This window comes from Cheilinus undulatus, linkage group 5, assembly GCF_018320785.1.
Source record: "Cheilinus undulatus linkage group 5, ASM1832078v1, whole genome shotgun sequence".
NCBI classification, from domain to species: Eukaryota; Metazoa; Chordata; class Actinopteri; order Labriformes; family Labridae; genus Cheilinus; species Cheilinus undulatus.
Genome location: NC_054869.1, coordinates 48,678,578 through 48,697,185, shown reverse-complemented (window position 1 = coordinate 48,697,185; position 18,608 = coordinate 48,678,578). Strand labels below are relative to the sequence as shown.

General features: G+C 39.6%; 1 protein-coding gene across 1 annotated transcript in view; it reads left to right on the top strand.

The window, feature by feature from the left end:
- The window catches only part of si:dkey-61l1.4 (collagen alpha-1(I) chain), an 89,151-nt gene that overhangs the window by 48,747 nt on the left and 21,796 nt on the right, over positions 1-18,608 (top strand). The window contains exons 13-35 of the mRNA XM_041787445.1: positions 4-48; positions 148-201; positions 293-337; positions 418-471; positions 822-888; positions 3,418-3,454; positions 3,594-3,647; positions 4,896-5,003; positions 5,635-5,688; positions 7,578-7,631; positions 7,862-7,907; positions 8,040-8,084; positions 11,493-11,546; positions 12,671-12,724; positions 13,771-13,824; positions 13,929-13,973; positions 14,060-14,104; positions 16,139-16,246; positions 16,395-16,448; positions 16,629-16,682; positions 16,813-16,866; positions 17,942-18,049; positions 18,429-18,482. Coding sequence (XP_041643379.1) covers positions 4-48; positions 148-201; positions 293-337; positions 418-471; positions 822-888; positions 3,418-3,454; positions 3,594-3,647; positions 4,896-5,003; positions 5,635-5,688; positions 7,578-7,631; positions 7,862-7,907; positions 8,040-8,084; positions 11,493-11,546; positions 12,671-12,724; positions 13,771-13,824; positions 13,929-13,973; positions 14,060-14,104; positions 16,139-16,246; positions 16,395-16,448; positions 16,629-16,682; positions 16,813-16,866; positions 17,942-18,049; positions 18,429-18,482 — 1,347 coding nt within the window. The remainder of the gene's footprint in view (positions 1-3; positions 49-147; positions 202-292; positions 338-417; positions 472-821; positions 889-3,417; positions 3,455-3,593; positions 3,648-4,895; positions 5,004-5,634; positions 5,689-7,577; positions 7,632-7,861; positions 7,908-8,039; positions 8,085-11,492; positions 11,547-12,670; positions 12,725-13,770; positions 13,825-13,928; positions 13,974-14,059; positions 14,105-16,138; positions 16,247-16,394; positions 16,449-16,628; positions 16,683-16,812; positions 16,867-17,941; positions 18,050-18,428; positions 18,483-18,608) is intronic.

Here is an 18,608-nt window from a genome sequence, read left to right as displayed (position 1 = left end):
CAGGGAGATTGTGGACATGATGGAATGAGGGGTCCTCCAGGACCAGCAGTAAGTAGTCAATAAGTTATCTGCTTACTTCAGACAAACGGTTGGTTTAGTTGATTTTGAGTTAGGAAGAAAGGCTCATTTTTATTCTAAATCTTGCAGGGTGCACCGGGGGCCACTGGGGGAATTGGACCACCAGGACTGAATGGGTCTGAGGTAAAGTCACAAAAGCTGCCGCACAGTTTAAGTCAGCAAATTAAAACACAAATGTATTTCATTTACAGAGTTTCTGCTCTCTCCTTTGCAGGGAGATCAGGGTCCAACTGGTCCAAGGGGTCGCAGAGGCCCTGCAGTACGTCTCTAAAATCACCTATTTAGGCCACTAATGTTGATGTAAACTCAGCTCTTTTAACCTCACTGTATTTCTCACAGGGACCGTCTGGTTTAAGAGGAGTGGTGGGCTTACCAGGACCTCCAGGAAGTCAGGTAAATCAATTGAGATCACGTTAACATGGCATAACAGCTAAAGTTTATCATGTACCTTATGTTGCAAAGTTATTTGCAGAGGTCCATCACTAGAGCGTGCTGTGTTCATCCCTGAAGTCAGTTTAAGTGATGCTCCCATAATGAATGCCGAGCTGCTATTTCCTGTTTGCCTCTGCTCTGTGTGATGGTGCAGTGATTGTACAGCCTCTGTAGGGTTAATGTGTTGTTTGTAGAAACCACACGTCTGGTGCTAAAGGCTGGCTTCAAACCTTTAGTGCTTGCTTTGCAGACTGATTGAAGATAAAGTCATAATGAAAATTAATATTTTTTATCCGTTGATCTTTTTTCAGGGTCCACCGGGCAGCAACTCTCCTCCTGGTCAGAAAGGGGACATGGTTGGTGTTAACACGAAAATCGGTACATTTAAACATCTTTTCACACAAAAACTGAATCCATTTTGTTCTTGCAGGGTGAAAGTGGACCAATGGGAGTGAGAGGAAATCCTGGCAGGGAGGGATCAATGGTAAATAAACAAGTATCATATACGTTTCCAGAGTGATTAAAAACCCAAACCTTCAGGTCTCATGTTTTGACCGGATTGTTAAAAAACCTTCAGAAATAAAGAACCAGGGGCCTTGCATGAGCTCAGATCTTGAACATTCAATCATGTTATCTTTATACTGACTTTTAGAACCAGTGGTGCCTACAGAAGTGGGTATACAGGTTCGTCTCAGAAAAATTGGAATCTCATGAAAAGTCCTTTTTAATCCTAATTTAATATAATGCTCGAGAGATTTATCCCACACAAAGTGAAATATTTCAAGCATTTTCTTTGTTTTAATCTTGATGATTACAGAAAAGAAATCCACTGGCTTCTTTTGCATGAATGTTTGCATCAATGTAGCGTGGCATTGAGCCATCAATCTGTGGCCCTGCTTGGGTGTTATTGAGCCCAGGTTGCTCTGACAGTGGCCTTCAGGTCATCTGGATCGTTGAGTCTGTTGTCCCTCATCTTCTGGTTTACAATTGTCCAGAGATTCTCTATGGGGTTCAGGTCAGAATCAAACACAGTAAAAAAGAGATATTAATATCTCCATAAAGCTTCTCAGCAGATGAAAGCATGAGGTGCTCTAAAGTCTCCTGGTAGACAGCCGACAGCGCCGACTCTGGAATTGATAAAGACCAGCAGACCAACAGCAGCAGATGACATGGCACCTCAAACCACCACTGACTGTGGAAACTGAAAATACTGGACTTCAAGCACCTTGGATTCTTGGTCCCTCTGATCTTCCTCCAGACTCTGGGACCTTAAATATTTTACCCTTTTAAGGCAAGTTTATATTGCTCTCAGAGGTCCCCAAAACATGCCTGTGAAGTCTATTGCTGAAAAAACACTCTAGTATTGGATTTTTTTTAAAGAAAACATCTGTTTCAGCCCTGCTCAGAACGAGCTGTTTCTCTGTCTGTGCCTTTAAATGTTACTGAGCTGTCTGACTCCACCCCTGACTCCGCCCCTCTCAGAAAATGGATGTGGCTCTCCTGATCAGCTGGCAGCTGAGCGTAGGATCAGGAGAGGAGGGTAGAACTTACTTCCGAGCGAGGAGGGCCGACTGAAGCTGGGGGCGGTGCTAACTCCCCACACGACATAATGAGGGGAAAATCTGAGAACGGCTTGTGTCAGCGCACATTTTCTGAAAGGTGGAGAAAAAGAGAGGGGGAAGAGAATTGATTTTTCTTGTACTTGAGGGAATTGTGGACAGGCCAGGGGCACATATTTTTGTCAGAAGAGCCTGAAAAAGTGATTTTTGTATTATGTTCCCTTTAATTACCTCCGCCAAGGAGGTTATGTGATCGGCTGGGTTTGTAAGTTAGTTTGTTAGTTTGTTTGTTTGTTAGCAACATAACTTGAAAAATTATGGACGGATTTCGATGAAATGTTCAGGGAATGTCAGAAATGGCATAAGGAAGAACTGATTCGATTTTGGGAGTGATCCGATCACCGTCTGGATCCAGGAGTTTTTTTAATGATTCTGTACTATTGGGAGATAGGGCAAATGGTGGAGGTCTGCGCTCTCTGAGTGCTTTTCTAGTTCCTAATGAAATGCTGTATCGACTTTTTCATGTGAAAACAGGACTTGAGACCACAATGTTCCAGTTGTTATTCTCCTTAGCCCATGCAGGTGAGACACTGATTATGTTGTGTGTTGAGTGTGTCTGTTGTAGTCTATTTCCCAGACTTGTGTGTATGGTGGCTCTTGGTCCCCTGACTCCAGCCTCAGTCCACTCCCTGTGAAGATCCCCTACGTTCTGTAATGTGCTTTTTTTTTTGTCTGTGCTCTGAAGGCTGAGCCTATCCCTGTTGCTTGTGCTCTTTTTCTTACCACACTTTTCCCTTCTAGTCAGCTTTTCTTGACTTTGCTTTAATACAGCAGAACAGCCTGCCCTTTCAGACCTTCTGTGGCTTACCCTCCTTGTGAAGGGTGTCAGTGGTTGTCTTCTGGACATCTGTCAAGTCAGCAGTATTCCTGATGATTGTGGTCGTTTTTTTTTTCATTTTCGTGAGCTGTATGCCATAATCATCAATATTAAAACAAAAAAAATGTTGATATATGTAGCCTTATGTAAGTTTAGCTTATTAAATTTAACTACGTCAGATGAACTTTTTCATTAATTCTTATTTTCGAGATGCACTTGTGTATCTCACCTAAATTTTTAGCATGCAGACTCAGACTGATATTGATCAGCTTACCTGAGAGAAATCTCAAAAGACTCAAACCATGACTTGAACCTCTTCTATCTTTCTTGTCCTCTTAGTCAAAAATGTCAAGTCAGCCAAATTTTAATTCCAACAGCAATGAGCGTTAAATTTACAGTCTGTCCTTGTTTTGATGAAAACATACAGTATGTTCATTTCAGGACTTTTCTTTTCTTTGTTTGCTCTTTTAGGGGATGACTGGAAGTCCTGGTCCCAAAGGATTTCATGGTAGACCTGTGAGCAGCACCATCTTTATGATTTTATGATTTCGTGACAACAATAACATTGAACATTTTCATACACATTTTTAAGGTTATCTTAAAACTGTAGTAACTTTTATATTTTTCAATGTGCTGTTTCTATAAAGGGCTTTAGAGGACTGGATGGTGACAAAGGAGAGGCTGGACCCAAAGGAGACAAAGTAAGAGGAGATATTAATTAGAATGAGAAATAAAACATATGGAATGGGATTGGTATCCTTACATGTGCAATGATGAAAAAACTAAAATCATAACTGTAAAACTGACATAAGGAAGAGCATGTCAGTTATATTTTGGTAATGTAAAAACACAACTCCAGTACCCAAAAGTTTGGGCACTGTGTAAAATATAAATAAAAAACAAAGAGAAGAGAAAACGTCCAGCTTGTTATCAGCACACAGTTTAAAGGCCTGCATCTCTGATGGTGTGGAGTTACATTAGTACCTATGCGGTAGGCAGCTTACACATCTGTAAAGGCACTATCAATGCTGAAAAGCAGATAGAGGTTTGAGAGCCACAATGCTAAATCAAGGCTTGCACAGTGGCACAGGTGTTAGCGCTGCAAGAAGGTCTCTGGTTCACTTCCCAGTCAAGGCCTTTCTGTGCAGAATTTGCGTGTTCTTCCTGTGCATGCATGGGTTCTCACCTGGTTCTCTGGCTTCCTCCTACCACCAAAGACATGCTAGTTAGGCTAATTGGTGCCTCTAAATTGGCCGTAAGTGTGGTTGTTTGTTTGCATATGTCAGGTCGGGGGTTGACTGGCCAGGGCATACCCTGCCTCTCGCCTGATGATAGCTGGGATAGGTTCCAGCCCCCCCCCCAAACTGGATAAGCAGTATAGAAAATAGAAATGCTAAAACACATAATGCATCCATCACAAAGCATGGCATCACAGTAGAAGAGTGCTGGGTTGTCTGCCTGCAGTCCAGACCTTTCACCTATAGAAAACATTTGGAGCATCATAAAATGAAAATCCAACAAAGAAGACCCAGGACTGCTGAGCAGCTAAAATACTACATCAGACAAGAATGGGACAACATTCTTCTCCCAAAATTCTAGCAACTGGTTGCCTCACTTCCCAGATGTTTGCAGAGCGTTGCTAAAAGAAGATGGGATGCTACTCAGTGCTAAATGTGACCCTGTCCCTACTTTTTTGAGATGCACTCCTTGTTATTTATGTTCTATTGTGGTTAAAAAATGGGTTTAGGAGATTTGACAATCGTTTCATTCTGTATTTGTTGACATTTTACACAGTGCCCCAACTTTTTTGTAACTGGGTTTGTTGTAGGTAAAGGAGATATCACATCTCTCTGTCTTATGTGTGTACTTTTGCATGCACTAGTGTTCCTCCTACTGCCAGACATCTCACTATGCCCTTTACTAAACTATTTCTTGTGTTGTTCCCTCAGGGCCCTCCAGGTGCTGCAGGGATCCAAGGCCATCAAGGGGAGAGGGGGGAACGAGGCATCACAGGTCCTTCAGGGGTCGGAGGTCAACCTGGACCCAGAGGGAGAGAGGTACAGATCAACGCATCATCAATGTTTATATTACTGTAACACCCCAACAACTGCACTGACCTTTATCTCTAAAAGCATACTCATTCCGGGCCCAGTTACCCCGTATAATGCTGAAGCGGGCTAGTCTTCCACCCCAGGCCCCACCTGACTTCACTCACACTGTTCCAAGTATAACCAGACCTGAGCACGGACATGTCATCACGCTGTAATAGGGCACACACTGTTTAGGAAATGCATGGTCTCACACAGTTAAAAGAAGTGTTGAGAGGAATGGCCGTATCAATTATCCGTCACCTACACCCTGCATGAAGAATCATACCGTTCTAAAGCCCACCTCCATCTGTTTTACCACCACGGAAGTGTAGCGTGCTTGAGCATGGTATGGGGCACTAACACTGGCAAAAAAAATGATCTCAAGAATGCTAGGGCATTGTAGAGACTGCCTTGTAAGATAAAAAATAAACATTATCTACCCCTCCATGTGTATGGGGAGACTGCAAAATCAAGAGACTGATCTTTTAAATTTTTAGATGATCACTAACCCCTATTTCCATGGAAGGAATTAACAATGCCAACAATTAGCATGCTGTTTAATGTAACTGGAATGGGTTTCTCTGTTGTGTGCCTTCAGGGTGAAGATGGTGAAGCCGGTCTTCAGGGAGCTGTTGGGAAAGCAGGGTCAAAGGTCAGAGGATTTTATAGCTGCCTAATAAATGGAAGCTACTAAAAAAGAGCAGGAAGTGTCGTATATTTAAGTCCACAGGGATGTTTGTTAAATTAGCATGCATTCTTTGAAGTTTTTAACTATCTACCTCTGACCCCTGATAATCTGTAGAACAGCTCATGCTACTAACAGTTTTACTATGCTTGTTTATTGTATCTATTACATCCCTATTTCATAAAAAGTTGGAACATTATGTAAAGGGTAAATAAAACCAGAATGTGGTAATTTTTTAGTATTGGAAACCCATTCTTGATTGAAAATAGCATAAAAAAATGGAATGTTTTATAAAATTATACAAACAATTTTAAAGTCAATGCCAGCTTTATATGTACAAAAAGTTGGGACATAGTTTTACAGTGCCTTGGATGCTTGATCCTTGTATTGATTTGATACATTAATCATGGTCAGTTTAAAAAACAGAACTATTTAATGTCAAAGTGAAAATAGATTTATTCAAAGTAATGTCAATTAAACAAAAATATGTAATGTAAAAAGAGTGACTGCATAAATATTCACCCTCTTTAAGTTAGTATTTAGTACTGACCTCAGTTTCTACTGGTTTGAAGTCTGGGCTATGACTCAGCTACTCCAGAACATTCACCTTGTTGTCTTTAAACCATTCCTGAGTCTTTCCCTGTATGTTTTGGGTCATTGTCTTACTGGAATAAAATTTTCTCCTAAACCGTAGTTCTCTTACAGACTGAATAAGCTCCATTTTGGTCTCATCAGACTAGAGAACTTTCTTCCACTTGACCATGGAGTCACTCACATGCCTTTTGGTGAACCCTAGACCAGATTTAATCTGAGCTTTCTTCAACAGTGGCTTTCTCTTTGTCACTCTCCCATAAAGCTTTGACTGGTGAAGAACCCAGCCAACAGTTGTTGTATGCAGAGTCTCTCCCATCTCAGCTGCTGAAGCTTGGAACTCATTTAGAGTAGTCATAGGTGTCTTGGTGGCCTCTCTCACTAGTCTCCTTCTTGCACTATAACTCAGTTTTTGAGGATGGCCTAGGCAGATTTGCACATGTGCCTTATTCCTTACATTTCCTGATTGATTTAACTGAACTCCAACGGGATACTCAGTGGCTTGGAATTTTCCGTTTCCATCCCCTGACTGGTACTTTTCAATAACCTTTTCTCTGAGTTGCTTGGAGTGTTCTTTTGTCTTATTGGTGTAATGGTTGCCAGGAATACTGCTCTACCAGTGACTGGACCTTCCAAACACAGGTGTCTTTATACTACAATCACTTGAGACACGTTCACTGCACTCAGGTGATCCCCATTTCTCTAATTGTGAGACTACTAGCACCAATTGGCTAGACCTCTGTTAAATCAGGTCAGTTATATTGACCATGACTAATTTATAAAATCAATGCAAGAGTAAAAACAATCATGGGGTTAATGCTTTTTATAGACACTGTATATACCAGTGTTGGGGAAATTCCTCTTTTTATATCACTTTTTTTGTTAGAAATACAAGTGAGATGATCAGTTTTTGTTTCTGATAATTCAGCCACTCAATACTTCAGACTCTCAAGCTTTATAATTCAACCTTTTTTTTTAAATTTTGTGACTGCAGGCAGGCTGCTTCACCACTAGAGCCATGCTGCTGTAGTATGAGCAGAATATAATTTAACAATGCCCTGATTAAATAAATGAGTCAGTCATGTTTTGCAGCAGCTTTGCATGAACTCAAATGTAGCCTTGTTAGAATGTAAGCATAGCTAGTGCAACAACTTTAGAAGAACCAAACCGTCTACTTTTATAAATAATCATTTTAAATCATGAAATACTCCTGTTTAAATATCAAAGCATCTGAAGCTCACTGTGTGTTTTGATTTACCTTTAAGGGTGACAGAGGAATTCAAGGCCCACCTGGGAACCAAGGACTCAAAGGACGGAGGGTAACTAGAACCTGCTTGGGAAAAAATCTAATAAATAAATAATGATCAAAATCAGAATTTGTTTTTTTCTTTTTCTGTCTTTAATATCAGGGTCTGACTGGAGTCCCTGGCCTGTTTGGTCTACCTGGCCTGCCTGTAAGAGCACAAAAAAACAAATAAAAACATCATAATTACTAATATTAGCTGTAAATGGTTATCCACATGTTTGTGTTTGTGTGATTTGATTTCAGGGTTTTAGAGGCAGAGCTGGGATTGAGGGGGCAGAAGGAAAGCCTGGTACACAGGTTCCCATTTTATAACTTTTCATTTCTTATGGTTCTGTTTTTACATTCTTCATTTTAAACCAGCTCTGTCTCACTGTTGTGCTTTTAACAGAGTGATATCCTAATGATATGTCTCTATGTGCAGGGTGTTCCTGGTGCTGTTGGTTCTCTTGGACCTCGTGGAGACAGGGTGAGTATTACACTGGGGCAGGAAGGGGTTAACTCTATCAGAGAGGTGAGCTGGTAACAATAGGATTTCTCTGGTTCATTGCTCATCTTTGGTCCTTTTCCATATGAGATACCAGCTCAATGTGGTATGACTTGGCTTGGTTTTTGGTACTGTTGAAGTAAATACTCTGGTAGTGCCTACTCATCATAGATGGGATCATCATGATCTGGCATGGAGCTACCCTGACATCCAACACCTTCCTGTGTCAGACATCCCCCTCATGATGATCCTAGTGATGATACTCTGACTAATCAGTGGTTGGCTCTGTCTTAACTTCATATTTTAGTATCATCCATTTCACTTGGAACCAAACCAGGGGTGATACCGAAAGTTGAGTCAAAGATGAGTCAAGCTGGCACTATAGAGTGGAAAAGCTCCATTCTGACATTTTCCCTTCAGGCTACCGCTGGTTTAACTCGTTTATGTTAACAAGCTCATAAACATGATACAATCTGACATCCCCTTAAATCTTTACAGGGTCGTTTCAGCTTTTGTAGCTCTGTCATTGACTTCTTTGTACATAGTTAAAGCATCAAAGCATCCTTGTAAATCTGTCAGTGATCCACACATGTAGCTTGTCTTCATTCTGTTGGCTGTACATCCTTACTTTTAACCATTAACCAATATTAACTCTTAGATCTGTGAAGGACACATTCAGAGGGATGTTGTTGGTGTGTATTGTTTCCCATATAGGACATCCTCAGGTCTCAGAGTCCTCAGATTAAAAAGCATCATGTCTCAGGAAAACCTATGTCATGTGGGCCAAACAATCTTAGGATAGAAAGGTGACAGGAAAAAAAATACGTCAGACTTTTGCCCTATTCACAGGATTAATATTACCTATGGACCTTGGGTAATTTGTAATTATCGTGCAGGATGTCTGTGTTTTAAATGCCATGCAAATTGCCCATGTTTTTAATTTGTAGTTTAAATGCCAGGGCAAACTGCCACCATATTTCAGCACACACATACTCCACAGGTTATACTTGTCTATGCAGCTTTTTCTGCTCTTTTTTCTGATTGAAATAGAAAGAATGGAGCCAGCATAGGAGCATATTAACAAAGTTTTGACACATATACGGTAGGTTTTAAAAAGTGCTTCTCTTTCAGTTAATTACATCTAATATGAAAAATGGCTTTATTTTAAGAAATTTCATGCACACAGCTACTCTGCCTCCTACAGTTTCTTATTGCAAGTGTATGTCAGTATTGTTAGCCTTATATTTCATGCACAACACAATTTGTGATTTGAAATGCAATTTTTAGAGTGTAGAATAACATCAACAGCATCAACTGCATAACAACTGTTAAAAGAAACAGGAGAGGTCCACATTCAACATTAGACATCTCCATTTTCATACACTAACAGGAGATATGCTCCACTTTCTTTACCTTTCTCTGTCTGATCGGCTGCAGATACACACAGGTTACTTATGTGACCCTGATGTGAAATGGAAGTTAGGGGAGATATTTCACTAGTTTATGGACAGCTTGCTCCAGATCTAAAAAATGTTAAAATATTCATACAGAGAGAGTGAAAAAATGCAAGTCTATTGTAAACTTTGGTTAATAGTATGTGTAGGACACATGAAGGAACCATCACCTGCAGAACGATGCAACATGCACAACATTGCATTTTTAAATGAATTTTAGCAATAAAAATTAAATGTGCGTGTATATAACAGATCTGCACATGCCATGTGAATGCACCACACCAAAAACTACCGTCAGGGGTAATACACAAATTATCAGAGGTTCACAGGTAACATTAGGACTGAATTTGGGGGGGGGCTTCTGCATGGAATACTCTCCAGACTGACTTGAAATAGTCTGAACTCATTTCAGTTAAAGGCTTTCATTCTGTCTAAAATAACTGACATAATGAGACCATGGAACAGTGCCTGCGCTTATGAATTTGTTATTGTCATTTTTTTTAATTTATTGTTGTAATCTGTCTCTGAAATGTATAATTTTGCTGCTGACCTCTTGGCCAGGTTACCCTTGTAAAACAGTCAATCTCAATTGGTCTTTATCTCGTAAAATAAAAATAAAAATAAAAATAAAATAGTCCTGTGCAAATAGTACTCCAGGCACAAAAGACTAAGAAAATGGAGTCAGACATAGACAAAGAGGTTTCAGGATAAAAGGTGTCAGACTTCAGAAAAAAAGGTCTCCGGAAAAAAAGGGTTTAACTTAAGACAAAAAAGTGTCTGAAATTTGAAACTGATATATGAAATGTCAGATAGACTGTTTCATTTATTCAGTGCAAGGATATATTTCACATTCACATCGTTATAATTTTAACAATAATAATGATATTATTATTATTATTATTATGTTTGTTATTGTTGTTTTAACTACTGCTATAATTATCTCACATCATAAGGTGAATTTAATAATGGCTAAACTTGCATTTCTATTATCACCTCTATATATGTTAAACATCTTTCTCTTCACCACCATTATTTTTGCTTATGATAATATTGCGTAATCTTTTAACATCATACTTATATCCATAATCATTACTAAAACAGTTTTATAGAATTCAAAAGCAATATTTCAATGCTATAATAAACTAATGCTGCTCTATTATAATAGGTTATAGTCTTTATTATAATATTAATCATTAATGCTGGTCTATTATATTTGGCCACATCAGAGAGTACAGTCTAGACCTGCTCTCTTTGTAAAGTGTCTTAGATGACTAGTTATGAATTGGCGCTATACAAACAAGGATTGATTGATTGATGATTCATCTGAGAAACCTTCCATACAAACTATTTGGAAAGGGCAGGACTATCAGTAGATGATTGGATGAACAAACTGTCTGTCACATTCATTACGGGCAAATCACAAGGAGTGAAAAATGAGGTCGGAGGCATGCACAGCTCCAGTAGTAACCTGAGCTCGGTAAGCAGGAAGAGTCTTTCATTGTGACTCTCTGCTCTTGTTTTCATTAATAAATGTGTCCCGGTTCTGACAGAACTGCTATAGCTACATACTATAGCTACTATAGCTACATCCAGGCTGGTTGCTACTCTTGCGGCAGCCATTGCTATCAGCTTCCTGTACAACTAGCAACACCTGTAGCTTCCGCCTTTCAGAATCTCAAATGCTGATTTGTCAGGTCCGTTCTCAAACCAGGCACAATCATTTCAGCTTGAAGCTTTGCAGAATGGATCTGCCTGATGACATGTCATTTTGACAATCCATCTGCTCTTCAAGGTTATGACACACAGGCTACAATGTCTTAGGGGCGAGGGTTGCATGTGCCCCCTGGGCCATCAGATGCCCATCCTAGCTGTAGTCTTGTCTCTACTCTTATCCTAATCAACATCAGTGTTTACTGATTCTCTCTTCTCTCTGCAGGGGTTTCCCGGTGCAGCTGGTGAAGTAGGGAAGGCAGGTCCTCCTGGAGCTCCTGTAAGTCAACATTTCTGTTAACAACTGAGCTGTTTTTTTAACAGTCTAATAGTAGTTACATGTGACCTTATCAGGGTCCTTATGGAAAGCCAGGTCAAGATGGGGCCCCTGGACCAGCTGGGGAGAAAGTCAGTATATCACTCATTTTTTTTCCACAATTATATCAATATTTTGAGTCCACTCTGCCTTACATTTTGTGTTTTTAAGGGATATTTAATGGGTAATTTACTTAAAGACTGCTGAAAACAGATGTTATTGGTTTCATTATTTTGCCGGTTTTATGGTAAATATATAATGACTTAAACACTTTTTAGGGCTTTACGGGGAAACCAGGGTTAATGGGCCCCCAGGGACCAGTTGGCGTGTATGTAAGTGACCAGTCTTTATGTTTTAACTCTTACAGCACCTTCTCCCAGGACTTGACTTCAAAAACTAGCATGATTATTAAACATAAATGTTTAATGATTTGCATTTGCATCGCATGCATTTATCAGACTTTAACCCTCTTAACACCTTTATATCTGAACACTGAAAAACAAGACTGAATAAGTCCAAATTTATATATCTAAAGATAAAATTGTATACAACTAATGAATGAAAATGCAACATGACATGCTGCACAGTTATCATTTTAAATTATTTTGTTATCATGAGTGTGGGAAGCCAAAATTATAAGTGAAATTGAAACTTTGATAATTGCCCATAAGTGAAGCTCTTGAATGTACTGGTTTGAAACAGGTGCCATAAAAACCACAAGTAAATACAATTTTTCTATAAAATCCCAAATTGTTGCACCCCTTTTGCTTCAGTTTGCCCCCCACTACCCAGAGGACATAAATGTCTTCTGGGTGGGGCTGTTATGAGCCCTTGAAATATGTTTCAGATTCAAAGCTTTATACCTGAGTTATGACTGTTTAGAATTTATGGTGAGATGCATGAATGAAAAAAGCATGACTGTGTGATTTTGCCGATGTGTGCTGCAAAGGTGAAGTCAGGATCGATGATGATACTTGATGAACTAAGGCTGCCTTGATTATATTTGATGAATTTTGTAAAAAAATATCATGCTGAATTGGATTACGTGTCTAAAAAAGACGTCATCATGAACCTTAACTTGTCCACAGGGATACCCAGGAGCGGTGGGTCTGACTGGGATACCGGGCCACATTGGACCAATGGTAAGTTTTGATTCGGATTAATATAACTGTGCGAGTACACACAAGCTGACCAAGAAAATTTCTAAATACACAAATTGAAACACACTGATCAGCACCTTCACAGATCAATAAATGTGAACCAGAGCATGGTAGCTGATGCACGAGTTGCTAAATGATGAGCCCAGTCATAAAAGCAATTAAAAAACACAACTCCGGAGTTATAAATACAAACTTTAAATGCACAAAGGCTTACAGAGTCATGGCCATTATAGTAAAGGAAGAAAGTAGTGAAGTTATTGAGAATAAAAATTAACTAGGAAATAAATGTTAGGATTGAATTATGTCATAGTTCTCTCTTAACATTTTCCCTCATGTAAATTGAGATTCTTGAATGTTTGCACATAAAAGTTAGATTTCCTTTGTCATGTTCATTTGTTGTTACCTGCATTTTCATAAAAAGCTTCAATCAGTTAATCCATATACATTGTAAGGGATGTCAGCATTTTACGGCCTGATAGCAGGTGGAATCTAAAAGCTTGAGAGCCTAGAAAGTTTTCTTCTGCTTCTGCATTATTTTCACTTAAAATTGTTCTTTATTCAAGGAAATAGTTACAAGAAATATTCAACATTATGTAAAGGAATTGTTTCCTTTTATGAATAGCAGCTGTTTACTTGAAAGTTGTACCCTTGAAAAGATGAGCTGGATCAGTTTGCCATTGTTGTTGACAAAGCTGATATCAGAAGTCCCACCCCTTCTGAAGCTTTATTGGTCAGCAACAGAGAGGTGGAATAAGCAAGTACAGCACTGATCCAGGAGTTTAGCATACAGCTGAGAACACAGTGAGGGAATAAGCCAAAAACACCTGATGACACAGGTGTTTGATCTGCCAGCGACATGTCAGTGAAAAAAAAGGCAAATCGGCTCAGAGGAGCAACCAATCCCATATTAATGTAATAATAACTGTTTCACATGGGTGAAAGTGTCCTCTAAACAGAAAGGAGAATCATGTCCTCAGTAGTCCATCAGCTCTGTTCGTTGTGAATTAAGTTTTGTGGACTGTCTGCAGGGAGCTGCTGGTGTCAGAGGTCCTCCTGGTGTCCTCGGGAAGCGTGGACCTCCTGTGAGTTTATCTGATCGAATTTGTTGTGTTCGTACCTCCTATCTCTTCTCTCTTGGGTAGCAGATCCTGGTTGTTGACTGTTTTTACAAATATTGTCTTCTCAGGGTCTTCAGGGTCCTCCTGGTGATAGAGGCCCTCCAGGACCCCAGGTAAGAATGGGACAACAATCCCCTTTAAATATCTTAAACCACTGCAGTACAAACTTAATGGTTCTGGTGTTTTACCTGTCTTTCAGGGACGTCAAGGAGAGTTTGGGCCTAAAGGCATTCAGGGACCTCCAGTGAGTAGATCACACTGCAATACTTATCTGTCACAGGTTTAGAGCATCAATCATAAGTTCTCTAAACAAATATCAGCATATGAAAACAGAGTCTGTAGGCAGGGGTAACACCTGAGAAGTTTCATATACAGAATGACACCTAGACTGACCTGCACACAGTCCAGACCTGTCTTAAAAATTTAAGGCTCATTATGAAGACCAACCTAAATTGAAAATCCAGCACCCTTACATTCTGATCTTTTGACAGTTAGCGTTTTCACTCCCCAGATACAAAACAGAGTGTTGGAAGGAAAAGTTACTGAACACAGAGGGAAATATGCTCCTGTCCCAACTTCTTTGAGAGTGTGTGTGGCCTTTCTTTTAACATGAACCAGTCTGCCCATCCTTCTCTGACTTTCAGTGTTAATTTTGGTAGCTATTTTTTTTTCTCAGTCTTCTTAGTCTTTAGATGAAATGTCTTTTAGTTTTAGTTCCATTTTAGTCATTTCTACCCTCTTTAGTTTTAGTCTAGTTTTGTCGGTAAAAAGTCCTCACATTTTAGCCTTTGCTTTTAGTCCAAACATTTAATCTCTTACCTAAATCTGGTACCAAATCATGGTGGTGTGTTCTCTGCACACTACCAAACCTGGGCTCCCTGCTTTCTACAGCTGAGAGACAGAATAGCTACAGTTGCATTGTTTTTTTGACAGATTTACCCACAGTGGAGAAATATGGATTTTGAATATCCAACAAAAACTACATTACATTTTGGTCTAGTTTTGGTCATCTTGACGAAAACTTAACTTAGTTTTAGTCAGTTTTAATCATCAAAGATCTATTTTTGTTAGTCTTAGTCTACTAAGGCTGTCGACGAACATTTTAATCATATTTTTAGTAGACAAAATTAACACTGCTGACTTCTGATATCAGCAAGGCATTTTGTTCACACAACTGCTGCTCACTGGATATTTTTTCCCTTGTTCAGACCATTCTCTGTAACGCCTAGAGATGGTTGAGTGAGGAAAATCTCAGTAGATCAGCAGTTTCTGAAATACTCCGACCAGCCTGTCTGGCACCAACAAGCTTACCATGTTCAAAGTCACTTTGAATCCTCTTTCTTCCACATTCTGATGCCCAGTTTAAACTCCAGCAAGTCGCCTTGACCATGTCTACATGCCTAAATGCACTGAGTTGCTGCCGTGTGATTGACACTTGTTCAATTGCTTGTGTTAACAAGCAGTTGAACAATGTACCTAATAAAGTGGCCATATTTGCCAACCTTTAAACTTTTGTGGACAGTACACAGTCTAACTATGTATGCATGCAGCTCTTATTCCAAAAAGTCCTTAAAATATATCAGATGTTGAAACTGAGACATTTCATGAAAATTGTTCATTATGAAAAACGTCTGTAGGAGTGTTTTGCAACTAATGGGTAACTGGCAACTGGTCAGTTACATTACTGGACATAAAAATAGCACAGTTGGCCGTGCCATCCACAAATGCAAGTTAAAGCTGTATGATGCAAAGAAGAAGCCATGTGTGAAGACGTTTCAGAAATGCTGCTCTTTTCTGGGCCAGAGCTGATTCAAAATGGACTGAGGTCAAATGGAAAACTGTTCTGTGATCAGATAAATGTTGGATTTTGGAAACAATGAATGCCATGTCAAGTTGACTAAAAGGGAATGGGAAGAAGACTGTTGAGCAGCTAAAATCCTACATCAGACAAGAATGGGACAAAATTCTTCTTTCAAAACTCCAGCAGCGCCAGCTTTTACAGACTGTTGTTAAAGAAGAAGGGATGCCATATGATGGTAAACATGGCCTTTTCAATATTTTTTGAGACATATTTCTGCCTTTAAATTCAAAATGAGTTAATATTTTTCATGAAATAGTAGAGTGTCTCAGCTTCAACATCTGATGTGTTGTTTATGTTCTGTTGTGAATAAAATATGGTTTTATGAGATTTGACATTTATTGCATTATGTTTTTAATTGAACTGCAGCTGCTATTAGAAGTGTAAGGTTATTTAAAGGGTCATTCTGAATGCTTTTAGGGGCCTTTAGGTAAACCAGGACCAGGGGGAGGGATGGGAAGTCCTGGTCCTCCAGGGAGCCATGGGCCTCCGGGCCCACCGGGGTCAGCTGGACCAAGAGGGTTTCTAGTGAGTGGGTACTCTTCACCTCTCTCTCCAGTTGACATTGAAAATCTAATCTGCGATGCTCCTCTTAGTAAACAGTGCATTTTTGTCATATTTGGCTGTCATGTTTGGTGTATGTTTGAAATAAGATCAATATTTTATTTCTGATCAGGGACCTGCAGGGGTTACGGGGCTGGTAGGTCAGACTGGAGCAAAAGGAGAGCAGGTAGCTGACCATTATATGGTTCTCATTGATCACATGTATCACTGGTATAAAACACTATTAAAAAGGAGATTTGTTTGCATTATTATTGTTACTAACATTCAGAAAATGAAAGCAGTCCATGCCTAGATTTAATTATATGATGCTTTAGAGATATAATAGCATTTAACTTTACATTTTTAGGGAGCAAAGGGTCTGACTGGTGATGTTGGTTCTGCAGGTCTAGATGGACAACAGGTCAGTTCACTCTCTGTTCACACTGCTCTTATCTGATACCAAACTACACATCAGCATCACTGGATTATCTCTGCTGTTTGCAATATATAAGGTTGAAGACTTCCTTCCAAAGTCTGATTCTGTTTGTTAGGGTCCTCCAGGTCCAGCTGGTGAAGAAGGGATGACTGGGAACAAAGGGGATCAGGTCTGTAATATGATTTTATATATATATAGTTTTTGTGTCGAGCTGCTATGTGTTTTAGAGATTGATTTGATGCAGGCTGAATAGCTGGACACCAAATACTGCACATCACCACAAACACAGCATCCCCACTGTGAAGCATGGTGGCAGCATCATACTGTGGTGTTGCTTCTCAGCAGTCAGACCTGGAAGGCTTTTAAAGGTAGAGGGTGAAATGATTAAGGAAAAATATAAGAAAATCCTTGAGGATAATCTTACTCAGTCTGCAAGAGAACTAAGGCTTAGGAGAAGATTTATTTTCCAGCAAGACAATGACCCGAAGCATACAGAGAAAGCTACACAGAAATGGTTTAAAGACAACAAGGTGAATGTTCTGAAGTGGCGTGGAGTGGAGTAAGTTTACAAACCACCTCCTTCAGACAGCCAACATGAGTACTTCATCTCAGACGGGAAAAATTAAGTATAGAAACACAAGGCTTGTCTATTTTGTCTGTGAACTGCATACATCTCTGGTTAAAAAAATGTTAGCGCGATATTTAGCTTGTTTTAGCAGATATGCATGTCTATGCATGTCTAGTAGAATACATCAACGGTTAGATAAACAGGTGCTCAAACTCAGCACAAAGATCTGGCATGAGGATTTGACAGAGCAAGCTGAAGCTGATGTCCGCTGCAACAGTCACTCAGCAAACATGCACCCAGTCTAAAACAAGCCACAACTGCAGCCATGTCAGGTCTGTAAAAAAAAAAAAAAAAACTTGAATGAAAATGTGAATACTTAAAGGCTGAGCAAGTTTTCAGTATCAGGAAAACAAAATGTGATGCATCAGTTAAAGTAGGAAAAAAGGTCTACACGCACATCCAAACCTAGGCGGGCAGGTGCTGAGTCGAAAAGAACGCTGTCAAAAAATAAAAACACTGTGGAATCTGAAGAAGAGCAGTTCTGCTCAAAACGTCACTACTTTGGTGCAATAAATGACTATATTGTTGGAGCCCTGCAGTGTGCAAGACACTTTTTTGTTTTTTGCATCAGTTAAAGTAACCTGCACGATCAACCCATTGTACCTCTGTGAAACAGGGAGCTCCGGGCCCACAGGGACAACCAGGACGAATAGGACCAAAGGGAGAGCTGGGACCTCAGGGCTCCCAGGGGCTGCAGGGTGAGCCTGGGCAGAGGGGCAAAGAGGTTAGATGTACTGTCATTTACTCAATCATTTCATCCAACTTCACATTTCTGTAGATCTTTATTGCACTAGCTGGTTATTTTGTGGGCTCATCAGGACTGTAACTTATTAATAAACAGTGAATGATGCCCCTTAAGATATTCTATTGAGATTTCAAGCGTTAATCTGGTTAGAACAGATAACAGCCCAAAGCAAAGGTACCTCATATCTGAGGATCCACAACTATCTTATGACTATCTCATATTTGATGCTAAATTGAGATTCAGAATAATTGCCAACTTATTTACTTTCAGTGAACAAATGGATTAATGGCTGCAGCTGTGATATAATTTAACCAGTTCTTGAAATGATGGACTTTACTCTTTTTGTTTCTCTGTGCAGGGTTATGGTGGAGAGCCTGGAGTTCCTGGGGATCCAGGGGCCAGAGGAACAAAGGTTTTTAGTTCTTATTATACTTTTTACTCATTACTTTTTAACATTTTTACATAATACATTTATCATACCATTTTGGTCATAAACATGTCTCTTTGACTGTGTCTGTCTGAAGGTCTGTCTGTCTTT